The 20,916-nt window shown below is 40.8% G+C and overlaps 1 protein-coding gene across 1 annotated transcript; it reads left to right on the top strand.

Moving 5' to 3' along the window:
* The first annotated feature begins 457 nt into the window (after positions 1–457).
* LOC123986443 (transmembrane protein 255B) lies at positions 458–18,480 on the top strand. The gene is made up of 9 exons (XM_046074693.1): positions 458–526; positions 1,984–2,123; positions 2,640–2,702; positions 3,620–3,709; positions 4,966–5,046; positions 5,299–5,384; positions 5,599–5,758; positions 15,152–15,253; positions 18,298–18,480. The coding sequence occupies exons 1-9, from the start codon at positions 463–465 to the stop codon at positions 18,445–18,447; spliced, it is 936 nt and encodes a 311-aa protein (XP_045930649.1). The 5' UTR covers positions 458–462; the 3' UTR covers positions 18,448–18,480.
* The last annotated feature ends 2,436 nt before the right edge of the window (positions 18,481–20,916 follow it).

Here is a 20,916-nt window from a genome sequence, read left to right as displayed (position 1 = left end):
AAGTTCCAGCCATGCCTACATGTAAACTCCCCCTGATGAACATCTGGAGATGTTGTGTTCAAATACAGCACATCCCACATAACATGCTCATGTTCTCCTTCTCATTCTGCTGCAGCAACAGATTAAACCCGCAAGTGGTGTTGCTTGATTTACAACCTTAACACGATCATATGTTTAGTTTTTGCAAAGAACGCTTGCTATTGTTTAACCTTAATTGTAAGGAGTGTTTTGACAGCAGTAGACCCACACGTTTCTGACCGTCCTTGAATGCAGCAGAGGCCGGAGCATTTACGCACTCATGACTCAGAGACCAGACCAGCATCCATGCAGCAGATGCCTGTGATACTCAGGACTCACAGAGCTTTGGGAGAAGGTTTGTGCAAGCCTGAACTGAAACCTGAACTGGTCCCAGACTTGGAAGCCGTCAGAAGGAAATCTGTATTTGAAAGGATCGGATCTATCATGACTGCAAGGATCCAGGGAGCGACGGGCCGGGACAAACCAGTGCCAAAGAGCCGAGCAACAGGTAATTTACTGGGAGTGGAGATGGTGATGGTCTCACCATGAGACAGGAACAGCTGCATTAACATATATTTTAAATGAATTACTATATTACTCTTATTGCTCATGACCTTATTTTCAATCTTCTTTTAGTGTAATTATCATAAAGAGACTAATTACTCCTAATTAGGCTGAAATTATTTTTATATTCTATTATACATTGTATAAAACAATTTTTAAACTTACAAACTAATAGAAATGTACATACACTTTTAGTTCAGTTAGTCTGACATTACTTTTTCCATATATGTCTGCCTCTCAGACTGCTGGATAAAACGTTTAGCCTTGATGGTGTTACAGCCTAATGACATTTTGTTGGCTTCAATTTGCTATAGAAACGTAATAATCAGAGGACTGCATGCTGTCAGTTAGAGGGTCACATCTGGGTCAGCCCTTTAATGTGACCAATGTATGTCTTTGGTATTCAATATTGAGTAAATAGTGGTCATATTGTACTTAATTTCATTTTTCAGTATTACTATAATATTTGTACAGTATTCCTCCACATGGAACTGGTTAAACACATGGTTAAAGTGTAAACTTTAACAAATTCTTGACACAATTTCTTTATGGCCAAGTTTTTCGTTCTTTCCCTTTGAACATGACAAAAGAGAATGGAAGACTAAATCATGCCTACGTGTTGTAGGCAGTAGAAACAGAACTGAAAGCAACACAGAATGCCAGAGAGCTGCACTGACTTTATATAATATTTATATATTTTGAGATGTCACATGCTACCTGAATTTTGTGTTTCGTTTTACATAGATAAAAACATTTCCACCATAACCTGGTACAGAAAAAAAAGTGACGCCCTTGCACTGGTGGAATGTCGACCTACAAATTGCTGATAAATGTAAAAAATGTAGAAGAAGGGGAAAAATACTGCGGTTTTGATGGACCTTGTTTTGTCATTGTCAAAAATATTTAAACCAGGATGAATATGTTTTTTTTTTTTTGTTTACCCACAGCTCTACTTGAAGGGCATCTAATGAATACAATCATTTACTGTAGTCCACCACAAAGAGTACCAAAGAAGGGACTTCGGAAGGAATATTTTCTTGTTGGTGAAATTTAAGTTTAAGTTTATTTGTGTAAAGCTAAGGTTTGTGTGTTAGTTACACTGAATATGCAGGCGCAATTGAATTAAATCCACCACTTTAATATACTGAGTTGTAACCATTCATGACATTTGATACTGAACAAGATGGAGACATGGGGTTTTGATCTTGTTTTTAGAATTAAATTAAGGAAAATGAAATTAAATCAGTTTAAATTAGGTTTGTTTTGCTGACCTCAAAGTGAAGCATAGAAAAATGCAGAGAGGCATTATACCGGGCAAGCATGCAGTCTAGTTTAGTGTGTTATTTGTGCAGCACTGTACCACATAACATATAACATGACTCTTTCTGCTGTGGGTTGCAGAGATGATGGTGAGGGTCAGGAGATCTCTGTGGCTGATACTGGGCATGCTCAGTCTGTCCCTGCTGTTAGTGGTGCTGGGAGTCTACTCAACGACCCGAACAGAGAGCCTGAATGTGACTGGCTACATCTCTGGAGTTATCGTAGGTTCCCTCGATTATTCCACGTCATAATTTATTCAGTGGGAAACAAAGCGAGATGACAGATTGATATGATTAAAAACACTACTTGAAAATACTTGAAAATGTTTTAATGGGTTTTAAGTTTGCAGCCTCCATGAAATCAGCAGGGATTTGAAAAACATATCAAACATCCTCCAGCATGTGATATCCATTATGAAGCATTCATTTCACAGCTCGGGCCAAAGGTCCTCTAATAAGCGTTCGTTTGAGACAGACATAATTTAAGGCTGTGAAATTGATGAATGAATGATTTATTTTATATCCTTCAACCACCTTTTGCAACAGTATGTAACATAAAGCATGCTGTATGTTTTTAAAATTGTACGACAAGAGCTCTTTTCATAGCTGTGTGCTAACATGGCCTTGCCATTCTTCATTTTGCTGAGTTCTTTCCCTTGGAAGAGAAATAAATCATAATGTGTCACGGTTCTTATGATAATGAACCATATTTTGCAAACACTTATATGTTGTTTGCAGCTGACCCTTGGATTGTTCCTGGGACTTCTGGGACTCCACCTGGAAGAAAACCGCAAACAGCTGGTATATTCTTCTGATCTTCCTGTCTCTCTTCATCTCACACACATACACGCTCACACCTTTGTCATAATTGTTTTTGGGATGTCATGAAAATTAAAAACACAAGATCATCCTATTCACAAAGTGCATTTCCAGACAAGGCTTACATTCCTGGAGTTCTTGGATAGACCCGGTTGTGCTTGGATGTGGTACTGTGTTTGTATTCATTTCAATTGTGAGATAAGTTTCGTGATAAGAACGTCCAATGTTTGACAGTGGAATTTTCAGTTTTCATTTTCAATTAATACCACTGATGACATTTTTCCAAGATGCGGCAAATTGAGATTGTAATTGATGAAGAGTAGGAATGAAGAAAAGATATGCTGAGTCTGTTAAGACTCCTAACTCTGCACAGTCAGTGGCTAGAACTTACAGAAACACACACACTATGCTTTGTTCTGTAGGCAGAAATATGATTTTGAAGAGTCATGATTTAAAACAAAGAAGATTATTTTTGATATTTCTGAGACTGATATCAGGCATTTAGAGAATTTCTTTCATAGTGTAACCTACAGCTGCTTGTATATATATCGGACCTTCTCACAATTATTCATGAATAAACTATTAAAGATATGATATGTACACCGCTGACATTCACATACATATATAAATAATACAAGATTCTCTTCAGTTTAAGAGTTAATGAAGCTCTATAGCTGTGTGCCGTGTGAAGAAACCAAATAGCTTCACACCTTTCAGACAAATTCAATTATACGATAAGTGTGGTTTCAAAACTGCTGTGTGATTGCCATGCAAACCTTTTCTCTGCTATAATCTGCATTCTTGTCAAACTGCCCCCATTGAAATCAAATTACCTGTTCTTTTAAGATTTTATATGTAAATTCTCAAATTTTATGCTTATTTGCTTATTCCTGCTCCAGCTGACGGCTGCGATCGTATTCCTCAGCTTTGGGATCATCGCCTCTTTTGCGTGCCTGGTGATTGATGCCGTCTGTGTTGTCTTAAACATGGTGAGTTACCTGCACATGCATGTGTAACACCAGAGGTACTGGATGGTGAAACAAAACAGTAATAGTAGACTGTAAAGAAATAATACGCCACTGTGCTGGTTGACTGTGATCCACCTGGACAGCCTTTGCCCTGCAGTGTGTGCCAACATCACTCTGTTGGCAGTATTTACACAATTTAATCCATGAAAAGAGTTCCCACAAATTATAGCTCAGTCTTTATAATATTCACCAGCAAAAGCATAACATGAGAAAAAAAACTGGACTCGACAAAGAGGCACCATCAGTGTAGAAGTACTGAAGGACGTCCAGTTGTCTTTGGCTTAATACATCCAGACATCTGATAACTTGGATGACTTCTGACACTTCAGACAGTTACTAAATGTAATTGATGTTGCTCTAATCAAGAGCTGCCTCTCTAAAAAACTTTGGAAAAGAAACGCAAAGCTACATTCCTGTTTCCAACCTCTAAAATAAAGACATGTACATTTAAAGCTGGGGTAGGCAGTTTATTTCAGAAGCAGATTTTGTTATATTTGTCGAAATTCTCATTACACCTGACAAGAATCAATAAATGCTCTGACACAAAAATGAAAAAAACAACAAAATGTGTGGCTGTCGCACATTAACAGGGCCATTGTCAATCATGATGTACGAATCATAACAGTAGTCATTAGTCTACTATACTGTAACGCACTTTTCACTGACCTCCCGAAAAAACCCCAGAGAGACTTCAGCTCATTCAAAACTCTGCAGCTCGACTATTAACAAGAAACAACAGGAGAGAGCACATCAGTCCAGCTTTAGCGGCTCGGCACTGGCTATATGTAACTTTTAGAATTGGTTTTCAGGTCATATTCAAAGGCCTTAATGAGCAGTGTCCAGGACTTTATCGTTCCTTCCCCGACAAAGTCTGATATGTTGTATTTCCTAAAATATTTCAAAATGTTGCCAACACACCAAACCAAAAACAGCACCCATGATTGCTGTGAATTTTACCAGAGTAACTAATTCCAGCGATGATAACCTTAAACAAGATTTTGTGAACTGAATGAGTTTTGGAAATTAATCACAAACAGACTCCAAACTCAACACTGTTTACTCAATTCAAATGTGTTTTAGACAGACTGCACACACGGCAATGAATGATTATCTTTTACATTATGTTGTTTTTTTTGTTTCTGTTCTGAATAAAGAATTGGTGCTGTTTTGCAATGAAACCCCATGTATGATATTTTCTTCATATATTAATTTTCCAGGACATACGTCCACTGAAAGCAGGGAGATGCCAGTATTACAGCAGTGGCAGTGGCTACATCTATGAGAATTTCTACACCTCTGTGAGTAAAACTTATAAACTCAGGTATACAGTGAAAATATTAATATGAGAGTAATTCAGACACGTTATCACAATCTGAATTACAATTAAGGCAAGCTTGGTCAGGTCCAGCTAAATTTGAATTTATGTCAGATATAACCTCATTTTCTCTTAGAGAGATAAGTCTCTGGAGGTAGTTTTCTATTTCAGCTACATTTGTGTTGTTTCTGTATTTTCAGGCGACTACATTTTCAACTTGTGTTTCCTATTCCAGGTGTCGTGTTGGAATCTAAATGAGTCTTGTAACATGACAGTACGAAGTGGGACCTGCTACTGCTGCGACCTGTACGACTGTGCCAAGTGAGACAATGCGTTATTATCCTGCGATATTATCTCAGTAGCCTATATTGTTACCACTACCATGTCATCAAAATTTAAACAAACTCTCAGCCATTATCTGCTAAGATATCCTACTTAATTGTCACCAAACGTCCAGACTTTGTCTTGTCATTAATTATTGTCTAACACATTAAAAATAATTGGTAATGATCAGAGCTGTTGTTTTGTTCTGCAGTGGAGGCTACCTCAGCAACTACTATGAGTTTGTTGGAGTACGAAGCTGTGAGGAAGTTTTCACTCTGTACATTTTAATTTGGACCCTCACCGGCCTGAACCTCGTGGCCTTCTTCACAGGCATCCTCACCACAGCAGTCCTGGGCAGCATCAAGGACTTGGTAAGACACACATACAAGGTCCATATACTGTGTGGACATGGTACATTTGGTGCATTTAAGCTCAGTAAAAAGCAAGTAACTCAGTAAGATGTACTCAGAGGCTCTGAGGCTAAAGGGGATTTTATCTGCATACATGAGGTTTTTTTTATATATTTATTTTTTGTTTAAATAAGAAAAACATCAAAAATTGTTTGTTTAAAGGTGCATTCATGGATTTTTGGCCACTCGGAGCCAGAAGAACTACAAAACAAGCCTGAGCGCAAGAGTCATTGCCTAAATTCATCTCACCACGACTGAAACTGTGTTCACATGCGTTTGCGACTTCCACTCACTATGTGTGCATTCATGCCACCTTTAATTTTCAGCTTCATGCTGACGTCACACCCAACTTGGCCATGGCGTATTCTCTCACACACTGTGGCAAAAAGCATATAAGCAGGTCCCAACCGTGTGGTCAGAGATGCAAGCAAAAGCTGTTAAATCTAGTTTACTAATTTATTACACAGGTTCAAGATGAGTTGTGTTTCCATAACATTTAGTCTGTGCAGCATCCTTTCCTATTCAGCTGCGCGTGTTGTCTTTGACTTTGCAGTTGTACAAATAAGAACAGCCAATAATAGATATTTCCTGAATGAGATATCAGTTCAACTCACTCTTTCAAATTCCCTGGATGCTAGTTGCTTGAACTATTACACAGATCAACTTTCCATCAGATTGAACTCTGCAAGATGTTAAGGGATCAGATTACGACAGGTTCTACAGTTTTTATTAAGAAGAAATCGCTTCCACTGCCAGCAGTACATTATTGCATAGCTAGCTGGACTGCTGATGAAATTGAAATGACAAGCCAAAAAGTCAGTGGCAGGTCAAATCCAGCCAGCTGTACCACAAAGGAGCCATGACAGTTCTTGTCGTTCTGCATGCAAAAGCTGTGTATGGACAAATTCATAAGAAAACAGCAAAAATGTCCTTGTGCCATCCAGAACTGACAAAAAGGCGGGCACAATGTGGGATTCATAGTTAACAATTCTTACAGTGTAAACTAAGTCTCCAGTCCTGTCAGTTCCCACCATGATCAGCTGATGGGAATTACAGTTAAATGACAGGTAGTGGTAGTTGAGGAGGGGCCCGGAGTTCATTACAAAGATTTCAGAGATGGTTACACAGCAACAAAACCTTTGTTCAGCTTTAAAAGGCAAAGAACTTCATGTCTGGGCTATTACTTTAAGTATTCAGGTACAGCTAAACCCTTAACAGAAACTCAGCTTTATTCATCCATAAAAAGACAACAATAAAAACAACTACTCAAACCAATTCTGGCTGCATGGTCAGGGATTAAGTAGACTTATAAATGACATATTTGGCAGCAGTAGGATCCAGGCTATTTCACTGCGTATTTAACAAGGTTCAACTTAATCTCTAAACAACAGGAACCAGATAGCAGACGGAGAAAAGTGATGAAGCAGAGGCAAACTAAATGCAATTCAAGCTTAGTTTCACACAGATGTTATCGCTTTGGGTGAGACTTTACAGTGCTTTTTGGCCTTTTCCCCTTTATTTTATTGTGTTATATATCTTTTTGTGCATGTAATAGGCTTGCAAAGTGAAAAAGCCCAAAGTCCAGTTACCATCTCCCACAGAAAACACTGCCCCTGAACTGCCTGAACACGGATTGTAGTCCAGCCTTTACTTACTTAAACCTTCCCCTTAAATAGACGTATCTTGCATTCTTTAGTCGTTTTTTGGGAGTTCCACATGCACAGTACCTCTCAGTTAAGGACTAGGGCTACTAGTCAGCAGGGATGGAAATTAACACCCACCACCCGCCAAATACGGGTGGATTTTCCGTTTGTTGGCCAAATGTTTGAGGGCTACCCGGCATATAATTTCTAACTCCCCTGGAGGGGGGATGCCCTCTCTCAGGCGGGGGGCGCGATCAGGAGTTTTCCGCTTCTCGGACAGCCCCTGTGGGTCCGGCCACTGAGAAGCAGCGCCTGGAGGGTCTAGGTCTCTCCCGTGAGGTGGTTTGCACCATCCAGGGGTCGAGAGCCGCCTGTACTCAGTCCTCTTACTCCTCCAAGTGGTCGGTGTTCCAACGCTCTGTTGGAACCGGTGGCCTATCTGCTGCCAGGGGTGCTTTCGTTTCTCCAGCTGCTCGTGGACAGGGGTCTGCCGTTCAGCACGGTTAAAACCTATGCTGCCGCCATCTCGTCCTTTCATGAGGGTTTTAGTGTCAGGACGGTGTTCGCTCACCCCCTGGTGAAGCCTTTCCTGAAAGGAGCGCGGAGGCACAGGCCTGTTGTTCCACAGTGGGATTTGGCGCTGGTCTTACGCCCGCTAATCCAAGCTAATCCAAGCCCCTTTCGAGCCTTAGAGACGGCGGACCTGAAGTTTCTTTCGGCCAAGGTCGCCTTATTTGTGGCTCTGACATCGGCCAGGAGGGTCAGCGATCTGGCTGCCGTCTCTGTGGCTCCGTCGTGTCTCAGGATTAAGGATGATGGCAGCTCGGCTGTCCTAAGCCCCAGTCCTGCATTCATGCCTAAGAGTTTCACCAGCTCCTTCCGTCGAGGGTGATTACTCTCTCGGGCTTCTTTCCTCCCCCCCATGGGTCTGAGGACGACACTACATCCCACCTCCTCTGCCCAGTGGGTGCACTGTCCTGTTACTTGGCGCGCACGGCCGCCAGGTGCTGTTCACAGTGCCTGTTTATGCACTACAGGGAGCAGTCCAAGGGACTTCCCCTGTCGGCGCAGCGCCTGTCTCACTGGCTGTACGAGGCTATTTCACAGGCCTATATGTCAGCTGGTGAGTCCCCTCCGGACGGCATCAGGGCGCACTCCACGAGAGGTGTCTCATCCTCTGTGGGATGACGATAGACGACATCTGTATGGCGGCTCCCTGGTCGTCCCCGTGCTCTTTCGTCCGTTTCTACCTGTGGGATGTCTCCTCTTTCTCGCTGACTCACTCAGTACTGAGTGTTTTGGCTGAGTGATTTTCCCTTGTGAGTGTGCGGTGCGCCCTCTCCCACAGGACGGTGGGGGGAGCGGCCACTCCTCGCTCTGCTTCTGTACGGCTGCTGGGCCACCCATCCAGTTCCCCGACTGTTACACATGGGTCATTTATGGCTCGTGGCAGGTGGGTTTTGGGCTTGGTGGGACCGTATGGGCCAGTGAGGCGTTGACTCATCCTGCTTTGCCTCTAACCCAATAGCGATAGCCTTAGAGGGCGAAGCCTATACAAACGGTAGTTACGTACTGTAACTACAGATTCTATGAGTATAGGCGCAGCCCTCTGAGTTGAAGGCCTCACTGGACCTTGGTTCTCAGTGTTGAAGAAAAGGCATTTTGGGAGCCGAAGGCTGGGTCTCACCGTTGTATATATACAAGATGCGGACGTAGGAGAGGCCCACGCTGTTGGTGGGCGTAGACAACTATGCTCAGTGCCGTGCAGGCGCCCGCAGGGGTAAACCCAATAGCAATAGCCTTAGAGGGCTGTGTCTATACTCATAGAATCTGGAGTTACAGTACGTAACTATCGTTACGTCTTGAAGTCGTTGTGGCGTTCACACTACGTGCCTGATTGGTGACAGCGGGTCACACACTACTCGAGCTGACAGCGGCTCTGTTACCCGACGCAGGTCTCCAAACCACGTTCTGTCAAGAAAACGCATATTGTTATTATGAAGATAGCAATTATAAAGACAAAGAATATGGGTGAAAGAATGGATTAACACACACAGGTAGCAGGGATTGTCCGAGCTACAGAGAGAGCTGGAGAGTGTGTTTTGCGGTGAAAAGTATTTGCCCGATCTGCCAGCTGCCTGCTCTCATTGGCTAGATGTGGATGTGGAGTCGGCCGACTCTTCCAGGTATTTGGCATGCTAGATATCTGGCAGATGTCTGCGATGCATCATAAATGTGTTGGGGAGCCGTTTTGATGTGTCATTGAGTAGTTCTGCAGCTTTATCCCGTGTGAAAAGGCCTTTATACTGCAATCATGTGTGCTTTCACATATTGGTCCGGCTTCACAGGAACCAGCGGAGTGCAGCAGCATGTTGGCTGTGACTTTTCACAGATCGTTCCATCTTTCTGTCTCATGGCTGTCACCAAATTTCCATGCTTAGAAGTGGATACAATCAGACCATACCTATTCATAAAGTGCAGCAAGCTGGCATATTGGCGCAATACCCCCGTAAAACAAGGCAGCGTGAAAGCTAGTGTCAGGAGCTAATTACCAAAGTTGTACTAGGAGTGTTTTTAGCTTTTAGCTGGGTAGTTGGCGGTCCAGTCAGTATCTAACACACTGTCAGATCTTCTAATGGCCCTGCTGTCCTCCCCAGAGATCAAGAGTATAATCCATAGGCTCTATAAAAAAATACTGATCCCACAAAAGCTGTGATGCTGTGGGACCAGGAGTCCGTCAGAACCAGGAGGCCAGAAGAGGGGGATTGTAGAAAGTGAACAGTCTGACAAGGAGGTTTAAGTTTAAGAGTGAGGGGTGATTAGATTTATGTCTTAAGCCTATATTTAATAGCAATAATTAAATTTTCCTTCAAATTTCAGTCTGGTCTCTTCTTTAAATTTGTATTTGATTTATTATCTCAATTAAAAGGACGGAAACAAGTGTATATGTGACATAGTGGATTTTTTCATCTACCAGCCACCTTGGCAAGTGAGCCAAAAAGTTAATTTCCACTCCTGCTATCCAGTCAGAAGCAGAGCAGGGCAGGTCCTGATAAGCTGGTAACCACAGCTTCGGGTGGTAAGTTATTAATTAGTAACAAATGTATCTTTCATACATAAAGTTTTACCCCTGCACTGTCTGTACATCACAGTAACAAGTCCATTGACTACCTGGAGGATATCTAACATTTGGTAGGGAGGGTAGGGGTGAGGGAGGCAGCTAACGGACGTCCAGTGTTTTTAAGGGCATGCCTGACTGGGTCTCACCGTTGTATATATACAAGATGCGGACGTAGGAGAGGCCCACGCTGTTGGTGGGCGTAGACAACTATGCTCATCACATACGGTAGCCAGCGAGGCTGTGCAGTGTATAAACCTCACTCCCCGCCGCCTCAAGAGACACACTAGCAACCAATGAGTTTTAGCCTCCTCTTTAGCGAGCCTGCTTCTCGTACCAGAGGTTGCGGGTTCGAGTCAGGGCCTTGCAGTACAACTTGAGGCCAGTTACACACGCACAAAAAGACATATCCAATAAAAGAAAGTGATAAGGCCACAAATGGTGATTTGACCTCTTTAAAGGAGTAATATGTAGTTTTCAACACCTGCAACCAGGTGTGTGCTCATACGCATGCTCGGCTCGAACTCATGAGCAAGCATAATCTGAAACACAAGTGCTTTCATTCAGAAATGACACAATAAACGCAGACACACCAGCATGTCGTCTGTGGCTGTCCTCCCAGACATGTTCCTCTAGCTGCTCTGTTACTTCCAATGTTCCTGGCTCAGAGGCAGATCAGATCAGACCCCCTTTTCGGCTCCGTAACATTACCTTTCATACAGTGCAGCAAGCCGGCATATTGGCACATTCCTCCCGGAAAATAAAGCAGTGTGAAAGCGGCTATATACAGACACACTGGGAGACAGTGTCACATGCTGGAAACTCAGGTAAACTTCCTCCGCACTGTTACAGTAATATGTTTTATCAGCTTGAGGTTGAAGTAATCCATGGTCATTACATTGACTGCATTTAGCTGATGTGATACATTGGTGATAGCTCGCCTGCTGCTTTTTAGTAAACTAACTAACTATCCACTACAGCTAACCTAATTACTATTTGTTTATCTTTCACTGGAGGCTCAGCAATGTCAGCACAGCTAAATATATTGGATGATAACGAAATGGTTAGTGAGCTAGCCTGAATATTATAATGAGATTGTTGCCACAGTTAGACCGCAGTAAGTAGGCCCTGTTCCTGTAGGGAATGGGTCTTTCACTGTGTTGTCCTGCGCCGGTCTGATGGGCTTCAGCACATAAAACGTGTTACTGGACTGCATTTCGTTAGCTGCGGTGTTGTCTGTTTAGTCTGAGAGAGGCTCTGAAGCGCGCACAGGGCTACATCATGACCCGATACCTTCACATTAAAGTGGCTGTTCCAAGCAACAGAGAAGACAGGCGTGTGGTTCATTTCTAAGTGAGTTTAGAGCCCATTGACAAAAAGGAAGTAAAAAAGTGTTTTATTAATAAGTGATTTAATTGAAATTACCTCTTTAAATGGCTACAATTGAGCACTAAGGAGTAGGAATGTTCGGGCTCAGTTATGTAATCCTTTTGTGTGCAGCCAGAGATTGTTCCTAATCCTTGACAAGGTCTTCGGTTGTAGCTACATCTAATTTGTAAAATGTGGTGCTCCTTCAACAGCATACCAGTATTCAGCCAGATGATTTCTACACCACATACCGCATTTGAGGGAAAGAAAATTAGTCTGCTATACTTAAGCATGAGAGTGTGAATGTTAAAGAGTCTCACATACTGTGGTTGAACAATCACTGCAAAATCAGAAACGCTAGACTGGTAATAGGTTCACATATGCATTCAAGTCCACATCTGTCCAAATCCTGTTTTGTTACAACAACGCATTAGTTTTAGCAGGGCAGCGGTTTGCGTGCTCGCCTTGGTCCCACCAAGTTCCTTAGGTCTTTTAGAAAAAAACAGAAACACATAAGCTCAAAAATGTAATCTGCAATAGACTGAAGCCTGTGTGGCTTTAAAGCTATTCACAGTTATGTCCAGTTCACTTCAGACCTTTATTTTCCCACAAAAATAAATTCATTTTGCAGCAAGAACAACACAATACACAATAAAGGTGAATAATGCAGTAACACAGCACTATCCAATGGCTTTTTTATTCCTAAAGGTTTCTAAACATGATCATCAACCCTCTCATTACAGCCGGCAGAATGAGAAATGCTTATCGAGATCATGTACTTGTAGTGCATGTTTTTCCCCGTTGCTGTTGCAGCCAGAGCTCTGTCTTTCCTGACACTCCTCCAGCTCCATGCAGTAAGAATATGGACTTTTAGTTATCAGCAGTGTTAACCAGGACTGTCTCTGCATGCTATGCCCCCATCCATCAGTGAGATGTATCAAAGCATTCCTTCTCTCCTCCTCCTGCAGCTTCCTCTTGTAAAGTCAAAGTCAAAGACACATTTCCCACGAAATTCTGCCTAAAGAACCATCTTCTCTAGTTTTTTATGTTGAAATATGCTTTGCATGTTCATCATGTTACTGTGGTTTTTCAGTTTGAAAGGAGATTTTAGTGTTCATTACAGGGACAAAAACTAGGGTCAACAAAACATTTGGCTTCCACTGTCAAGCCTGCCTACTGAAAACACCAAAGATTCAGCTTGTCTGTGGTCTATGAAGAGTTCATTGAGCTTTGTACTGCCAGAGATGGAGCTGATTTGGCCTTAGTGAGCCTAAGCTGTGTGGCCAACAGACCACATATATAGCCTCTCGTCATCCTTCACTGCATGCTGCCAGAACTACTATCTTTCCATTATATCATGCAGAAAGTTTCATTTCTGTAAACAAAATTATCTCCAACAATTTAGCAATTAGACTCCCCGAACACTCATAGTTCTTTTAGTTATCTTTAAATCAGTTGTTAGTGTGTTTTTTCACTGGAGGAATGCATTCAGACTTTCCTCCACATGTTCTTAAATTTAATATGATTCAATACTTTCTGTCACTTGCTGACTCTCCCTTTTAATTTTAGAGTCCCAGGCGTTTCCAGATCTGTAATAGTGACAAATTATTATCGGGAATTGTCCATCCAATATTTGCTGCATAACTTACGAGATGATTAGTTGTCATGTAAATATGTTTACATTAATTGTTTGGCAGATGTTGTATATGTTTTATTGTGCTGATATTCTATTACAGGAAAGACAGGGAAGCTAACAGTTTTTTAAAGTTATAGATTTGTAGCCTCCCAGCAGTTTTGGATCTAACCTCAACCTCAAATGTGCTGCAGACAGACCACCCAAATGGAGACAAAAACAGATTTTTGCATGGAACAGTGTATGCTGCATTATGAAAAAGATGCTTGGTCACTAACTGTGTGCACCGAGTGATAAGTGTGGCTAATAACATCGAAAAATTGAAGCAACTCCACTTCATTTGAGTTATCAAATAATCTTGCATCAAAGCTTGATTTCTTTTTTTCATCACGAAACAGAGCTAAAGCAGCTAGGATGCAGAATAATGTGTAAGTTTTCAGCGTCATCACACATTTAACAGATGGAGCTTAGTGTTAGCTGGTTGGCCTCAATTGGTTTCATTTACTCTACACCATCAGCTGACTAGTAGTGTCTAGTCATATTTATGCAGGTGTGCAGCGCTTGCGTTACAACCGGACTATCACAGCTACCAGATTCCTTTGACAAAAATATCAGTTGTGAGTTGTTGGTGCTGCGAGGTAAAAAAAAGTATAAACGGAGTGTGGTGGCTTTTCAATGACTGTTTCTGTTTAAATGAAAAGGATCCTACTCTTTAAAAAAGGTCTGTCTCTGTAGGGATCATTACCACAATGTTGTCAGTTTGTTGTCAAATGTTGTTCCAGTTGGTCACATAGCCACAAAAACAGGTTGAAAAAGACAGAAATTACATTTTAAGGGCAAATTTTTGGCTTTGATGTTTTAAAGGCCCTGGAAACATATTTTCTCAATATGCTTCTTGCTATGAGCAATGAAATCCTTGGAAAAGGTGTCCACCAATCAGGATTTAGCGACATTTAAATTAAATTATTGCAGGGTTTGCTTATGTTGCAAGGCCACTATCACTGATCAAACCACACACAAAGTCCTGATGAAGCAGATTAACTAGGTTTTTAACTCTTAATAGGTAATAACTATGGATGTTCTTTTAAAGAAACTTTAGTCATGTGTGTGTTTCATAAGGATCATTTCTTCCAGCAGAATCTTGTTACTGCTTGGATTCTGCCCTCAAAGAGGCTTTTCTGCCAAATCTAACTGTACAATGTTAGACAGGATATAGCCAGTTCCATGACCTATAAGTCTATCTGAGTGAACTGATTGAAGTTGTCTCCCTTCAGTTTTCAGTTATCCAAATTATTGGATCACATGTAGATTTGCATAGATTTCAGTCATACCTGTTATCATTGTGGGAGGTTAGACATTCAATTTCTAAATAAGATATCCTGAGCTGACTGTACATGTACATACTTTCCATGATCGTGGCCAAAACCACCATCTTAATCATCTATATCATTCACTTGTAATGGCTGAATGTGACTGTTTTAGTGTTTTCACGTGTGCACACTGCACTTGCAATAATATCGTGTGTGTGTGTGTGTGTGTGTGTGTGTGTGTGTGTGTGTGTGTGTGTGTGTGTTTCTCTTTGTTTGTGTCAGAGGAGCAGGAGCCCTCCTGAGCCCTCTGAGAGCACAGCGTCTTCTCCTACAGCTCCTCTGCTGATGGATGCCAACACTCACACAGTTCGCCAGCTCCACCCAGTCAGTATGCGGTCAACGCTGTCTCCTCATTTTTGATCTCTCTTGTCTTCACCTCTGCCCTTGAGACTAATCATCTTAACAGTCACGAAACTGACACAAACCTCCTCATCTACACCCTACATCCACCCAATAAACATCCCTTAGAGCAGTGATTCCCAAAGTGTGGTGCGCGAGCGTGGCTGAGGCAACCAGCGCTGTACAAATCCTCATATGGATTCTCTTTTTGTTCATGGTATCTGTTTATGAGGCTATTCACAGGGTGAGATTTGTGAGAAAAGAGAGGGGAGATGTTTGGAAAGGTTTTTTTTGTCATGAAAATACCACCTAACTCCCTCCGCTCGGTTCGGCACGCAGAAGAAATGTGGATTGATTGCAAAGTTTAACCATCACATTATGAGAAAAAGTTTTACTGCCACTGTTACTTTTTAAAGTAATAAATATAACGTTACATCACGATGCAGAGTTGCAGTGAAAAAACAGAGAAGATGGATGTGTTTAGCGCAGTGAGTGGGTAAGGGGAGAGTGACTGATTTAAAAGCCATCACTTTCAGGAGTGTCACTGAGTGAAACCCCAGGTATGTTCACACTGGTGTAACATGGACACTGCACTGCTTGTCATCTTTGATGTTTATTGCACATATATATGTGTGTGTGTGTGTGTGTGTGTAAGCCAACCTAGAGAGAGAGGGTTTTTTTGGGGTGTAGCAACCCGGTCAAGATGTATAAAGGGGTGCGTTGCCTAAAAAGTTTGGGAACCGCTGCCTTAGAGTGTTAACTGTTGGTTGATGAACACCATGTAGGCTATATAACCAAGTATCCTACTGATTTCTCTGTGCGTTTCAATTCAGAACGGGGTTCAAATGATCCCCATGAGCCTAATTGAATTTCCCTTGTTACAAACTGTCACAAAAACTTCAAAAGAAACATCAAAAGAAACCATTTAATGGACACTAGTCAGTTGCTTAAATACCTATAAAGTGAAACAAGACTTGATGGGATACAAGATATCTTGAATTTAGGAATTGAGTAGTTTGTATCCTTTAAATTGTGGTACTTATGTAAATATCCTAGTTATCCTCAGGTAGTTTTGGCATCTGTTTTAATATAGAACTGTATTAGTTTTAGACACATTTTAGTAATTTCATCATATTTAGTTGATAGAAACTAAAGTCGGTTTAGTATAGCTTTAGAAATATTTGGTCTGTTTTTTCTAGTCTATTTCATAAAGGTCACTGAAATCAAAATAATAATACCGTTTCAATAATTAGAGTTTATATGACTACAGTTGTAGTTATTGTAGTGAGTGAGATATATATTTTGTGTTGTTTTTGGTGTAAATCAAAGGTTTCATTCATCCTGTTCTTTGGTTTATGAGTGAATGTTGGTGCTGCATTAGGACGTTTCTTGAGGCGTTTGGTTCATTGCTGTTAAAACAAACCCCACATGAATCTAGTTAAAACATTCAGTATGCACCATCACTACCCAGAATCTCTTTTCTCTGTAGTCACAATGCTAACTGACATACAAAAGGCTTTACACATTTAAATTTTAAATTTAAAGGCAGGTGGAAATATGTGTCTAAACACAGGCAGCTGGTTCTGGTATGAACATGAACTTCAGTGGTCACTTTAATGTCTCACTGTTTCCAGAATCACACTTCAGGATGTTTTCCCTGTCAGCTTGATTTACATAATTAGGGGTATTTACATGCAAATCACGTTGCATGTTTGTCCTCGATTGACCTCAAAACAGCAAAGCATTCTTTAGAGGTACCCTGTGGAGTGTTTTTACCACTAGTTGTGCTAGAGGGTAAAGTTTGGATGAGCAGGACCCAGTGTTGCCTATCATGTGTTTGTCTGCGGGTGCAGATCTTGTTTTGTACCATGTAAGTGCCTTTAAGAACCTTTTAAAGCAGTATATAAATAAGATGTATTCTTCTTCTTATTATTATTATTATTGTATTTCCATTCAGTAATTAACTAATTGTACACCAGGGATTCACAGGAAATGATGCAGTGTGTAATCCAGTATTACTGTCTGTAATTTTATGACTGATTATCGGCCTCACTGTTTACCGTTCCCTTGCTGGACGCTGTATCAGAGCTGTATAAAGTTGCTGCTTATGCGAAGCCAACGTTTCCTACTGCTGCTGCTTCATATTAAATGCATTTAACTGGCAAAACAAGGCGCTGCATCTATTGTGAAGCAGCCACAGGAGACACAATGATGCTTGATCAAAAAAGACACTGTGTGCAGCATGAGATCAGATCATAAATACAATCATAATTGTAATTATTAGTGACTGAATTCTTAATAACAACAACATATTTCTTTAGTACATTAAACTTTGTCTATTTGACTCTGTAGACAATTCCTGTAGTGTCTCCCTTTAAGGACACATACAATGAAGAAGAAACAAAAAGTGAAAGTAAAATCTTTTTTTGTCGTTGTTTAAATTAAATCTCCACTGGGTGTGTCTAATAAAGAAACACTTTTAATCCGTTCTCATGCCAAACAGGGTAACAACCCTTTTGAGTTATTCAACAGATGATTTAACAGGGATTTAGCAGTTACACATACATTTCTGTAATGTTCTACCGCAGGGTGCATAAAACATTTCCAAAAAAGATAAAAAATGAAGGTGGAAAAAGACTGTTGAGGGCTCCAAACTTGACCACCCACATTTGATCAACTTATTCGGCTGTTGCATTTCAGTCTGTGCAATAAAGCTAGGCCTACGTGTTTACCACCAGGAATGTTTTATTTTCATCAGAACAATAAACCAGTTTTTATAATCCTCAACAGGGCTGTTTAATGGAATTCACATCAATAGAAACATAAAGGTAGAGAGTGAAAGTTTATTAATGACCTAAAACAGAAATAGCGAGGTGTTTTTGAAAGCTTGTAAAACGCTTGTAAGTAGATCATCACAACATACAGTGTTTAATACACAAAAAGAAAAGAACTTGAATTCTGTGGTCAATTTCTTTCTTTGTTTCCATCCTCTATTTCTCTCTTTCCTATGTCCTGTCCTGCTCATGCAGGGGGCCTCGATGTATTTCCCTCCAGCTGAAGGTACAGCTGCCTCACAGAGTTTTCCTTCATCAATGACTCCTCACACGGAGTCCAACCCTCCTCCCTTCGCCCCACTGACCAGCCTGCTGCCTTACAGAATCCACAGCCTCTCCGCCTGAGCACAGCCAGCAGGGTTTAACCAGAAAACGACCAAAAAACACATACAGAAAGAGCAGAAAGCAATAAACAGCTTTATTTTTTTTATTACTATTGATGTTGTAAGGAAAGGAAAAAGTACGTCATGCAGAAATTTAAAGATTTTGTTTTCTAAAAATTCCAAAACCAGATGACATGAAAAGTGCCTCCTGCTACTTTAAATTTTCATTTTGCTCAAAAACATAAAGGTCTTCAATTTAATATGTAATATAAATGTGTCAACGCATGTGTATAAGAAGCTACGATTCAGGTTTTCATGAACATCAGTGAAACCATACACAATAGTTAAACTTCATGAAAAGGTATCGTCTAAAATGGTGTGGCGTTCTCACACAGCTAAACTTAATCAGACATACGTTTTTGTAATAAATATTAGGCGTGTGTGTGCTTTCGTTGGTATTGTTGTTGATTTATATCCTATGAGGTCTTCAAACATGTGATTTACATACATACATGCAATGTTTATTTTACTAACTGTTTTTTATACGTTACAAGGGATTAATCACTGAACAAAAATGTATTAAATAAATGAATTACAAAACAGTCAAGTTAATTTTATTTATATACATGACAATATGACAAATCACAATTTGCCTCAAGAGGCTTTACAATCTGTACAGCATACAAGACCCTCAATTCAATTGAGGTAAAACTCCTCTAAGAAAACCTTTTAAAGCGGAAACAGATGTGCGTACAGAATAGACCAACAGTAAAACTACAGTACGGACAATTAGGGTGACAAAATTGTAGATTGCAAACATAAATTAGGAACCTGGATCCACGAGGACGTCAAGCACTTTCAGTTATCCTCAAACAGATCAGGACCTGAGCCATACCACCTCCGCTCCACCATAGAGACCTGGAAGAGGACCGACTACACAAACACACTAGAGGCAAAGCTAAATCACAGTATTCAGGGAGAAGAAAGGAAGAGACACACATTGAGGGAGCAAGAGAGACAAGTAGAACATGCAGATAAGGGCAAGAGAGAGAGAGGAGAGGTGAGGCTGATTCCCCTGGAGGACGAAGATCCAGATCCAAAACAGACTGGTTTGGATTCTTTAAGTCATCTTATACGTGGTAGATAAAACAAAACAAGGTATAAAAGACATCAAATGCATTACTTAAGGACACGCGCATGTCATTTTGGCTGTTTCTTTCTTCTTGTGAGAGGGTTTGTTGAAAGCTTAGCCAGTGAAAGTTTTGTTTGATATGAACATGAACTGAAACTCAACTGTATTGTTCCCATTTGCAGTGATGACATCTACAAATCCAGATTTTGGCTGAATCCCTTTAATGTAACTTGGTTGACATCAACTCAAAGTGACGTTAATAGCTTCAAATGGTTGTACATTTAAAGTAAATTGCCTCTATCATTGCATATCAACATTTTGTTGCGGTGCTGGGTTAATACACGTGCCATTTTTCTAAATTATTTAAACCAATACACACCAGAACATCTTTATACAACTCTGGACAGAAACCAAATTGCTTCATTACTTTGCTAATATAAGATACTTTTAGACTTAGATAGGAGAAAAATATCCACACCTGTTTGTTTGATGCGTTTTCTGCAGCGCAGTTCGCTTCATGTTTATGAGGAAGCAGATGATGCAGAACACAGTACATGGCAAAGCCTGAGGACTGTGAGGTAGGTCTGGCAACAAGATGTTGGGAAAAACAAAAAGGACTGACAGTACGCCAGCTCTGTGGGCATTACAGGGTACTTTTCCCTCCATAAAATGATCTTGACACTGAGGTCCTGATTTACAGTCAAAGATGGTGAGAGGTTTATCATGCAGGGATTATAATTTATAGTGCTTTGTTTTCCAGAGATAGACAGATACAGTGGGTACGGAAAGTATTCAGACCCCTTTAAATTTTTCACTCTGTTTCATTGGAGCCATTTTCCAAAAATCAAAAAAGTTCATTTTATTTCTCAGTAATGTACACTCAGCACCCCATCTTGACAGAAAAAAACAGAAATGTAGAAATTTTTGCAAATTTATTAAAAAAGAAAAACTGAAATATCACATGGTCATAAGTATTCAGACCCTTTGCTCAGTATTTAGTAGAAGCACCCTTTTGATCTAATACAGCCATGAGTCGTTTTGGGAAAGATGCAACAAGTTTTTCACATCTGGATTTGGGTATCCTCTGCCATTCCTCCTTGCAGATCCTCTCCAGTTCTGTCAGGTTGGATGGTAAACGTTGGTGGACAGCCATTTTCAGGTCTCTCCAGAGATGCTCAATTGGGTTTAAGTCAGGGCTCTGGCTGTGCCATTCAAGAACAGCCACGGAGTTGTTGTGAAGCCACTCCTTCGTTATTTTAGCGGTGTGCTTGGGGTCATTGTCTTGTTGGAAGGTAAACCTTCGGCCCAGTCTGAGGTCCAGAGCACTCTGGAAAAGGTTTTCGTCCAGGATATCCCTGT

The sequence above is a fragment of the Micropterus dolomieu genome, linkage group LG17 (genome assembly GCF_021292245.1).
Source record: "Micropterus dolomieu isolate WLL.071019.BEF.003 ecotype Adirondacks linkage group LG17, ASM2129224v1, whole genome shotgun sequence".
Classification (NCBI taxonomy): Eukaryota; Metazoa; Chordata; class Actinopteri; order Centrarchiformes; family Centrarchidae; genus Micropterus; species Micropterus dolomieu.
The sequence above is the reverse complement of the archived record's forward strand: the minus strand, read 5'-3'. Positions and strand labels throughout refer to the sequence as shown.

Excerpts from the sequence above, each read along its gene's own strand:
- LOC123986443 (XM_046074693.1), top strand. The coding sequence starts at position 463 with ATGACTGCAAGGATCCAGGGAGCGACGGGCCGGGACAAACCAGTGCCA. Across the intron at positions 2,124-2,639 it reads GCTACATCTCTGGAGTTATC|CTGACCCTTGGATTGTTCCT; the intron begins GTAGGTTCCCTC and ends TGTTGTTTGCAG. Across the intron at positions 5,759-15,151 it reads TGGGCAGCATCAAGGACTTG|AGGAGCAGGAGCCCTCCTGA; the intron begins GTAAGACACACA and ends TGTTTGTGTCAG.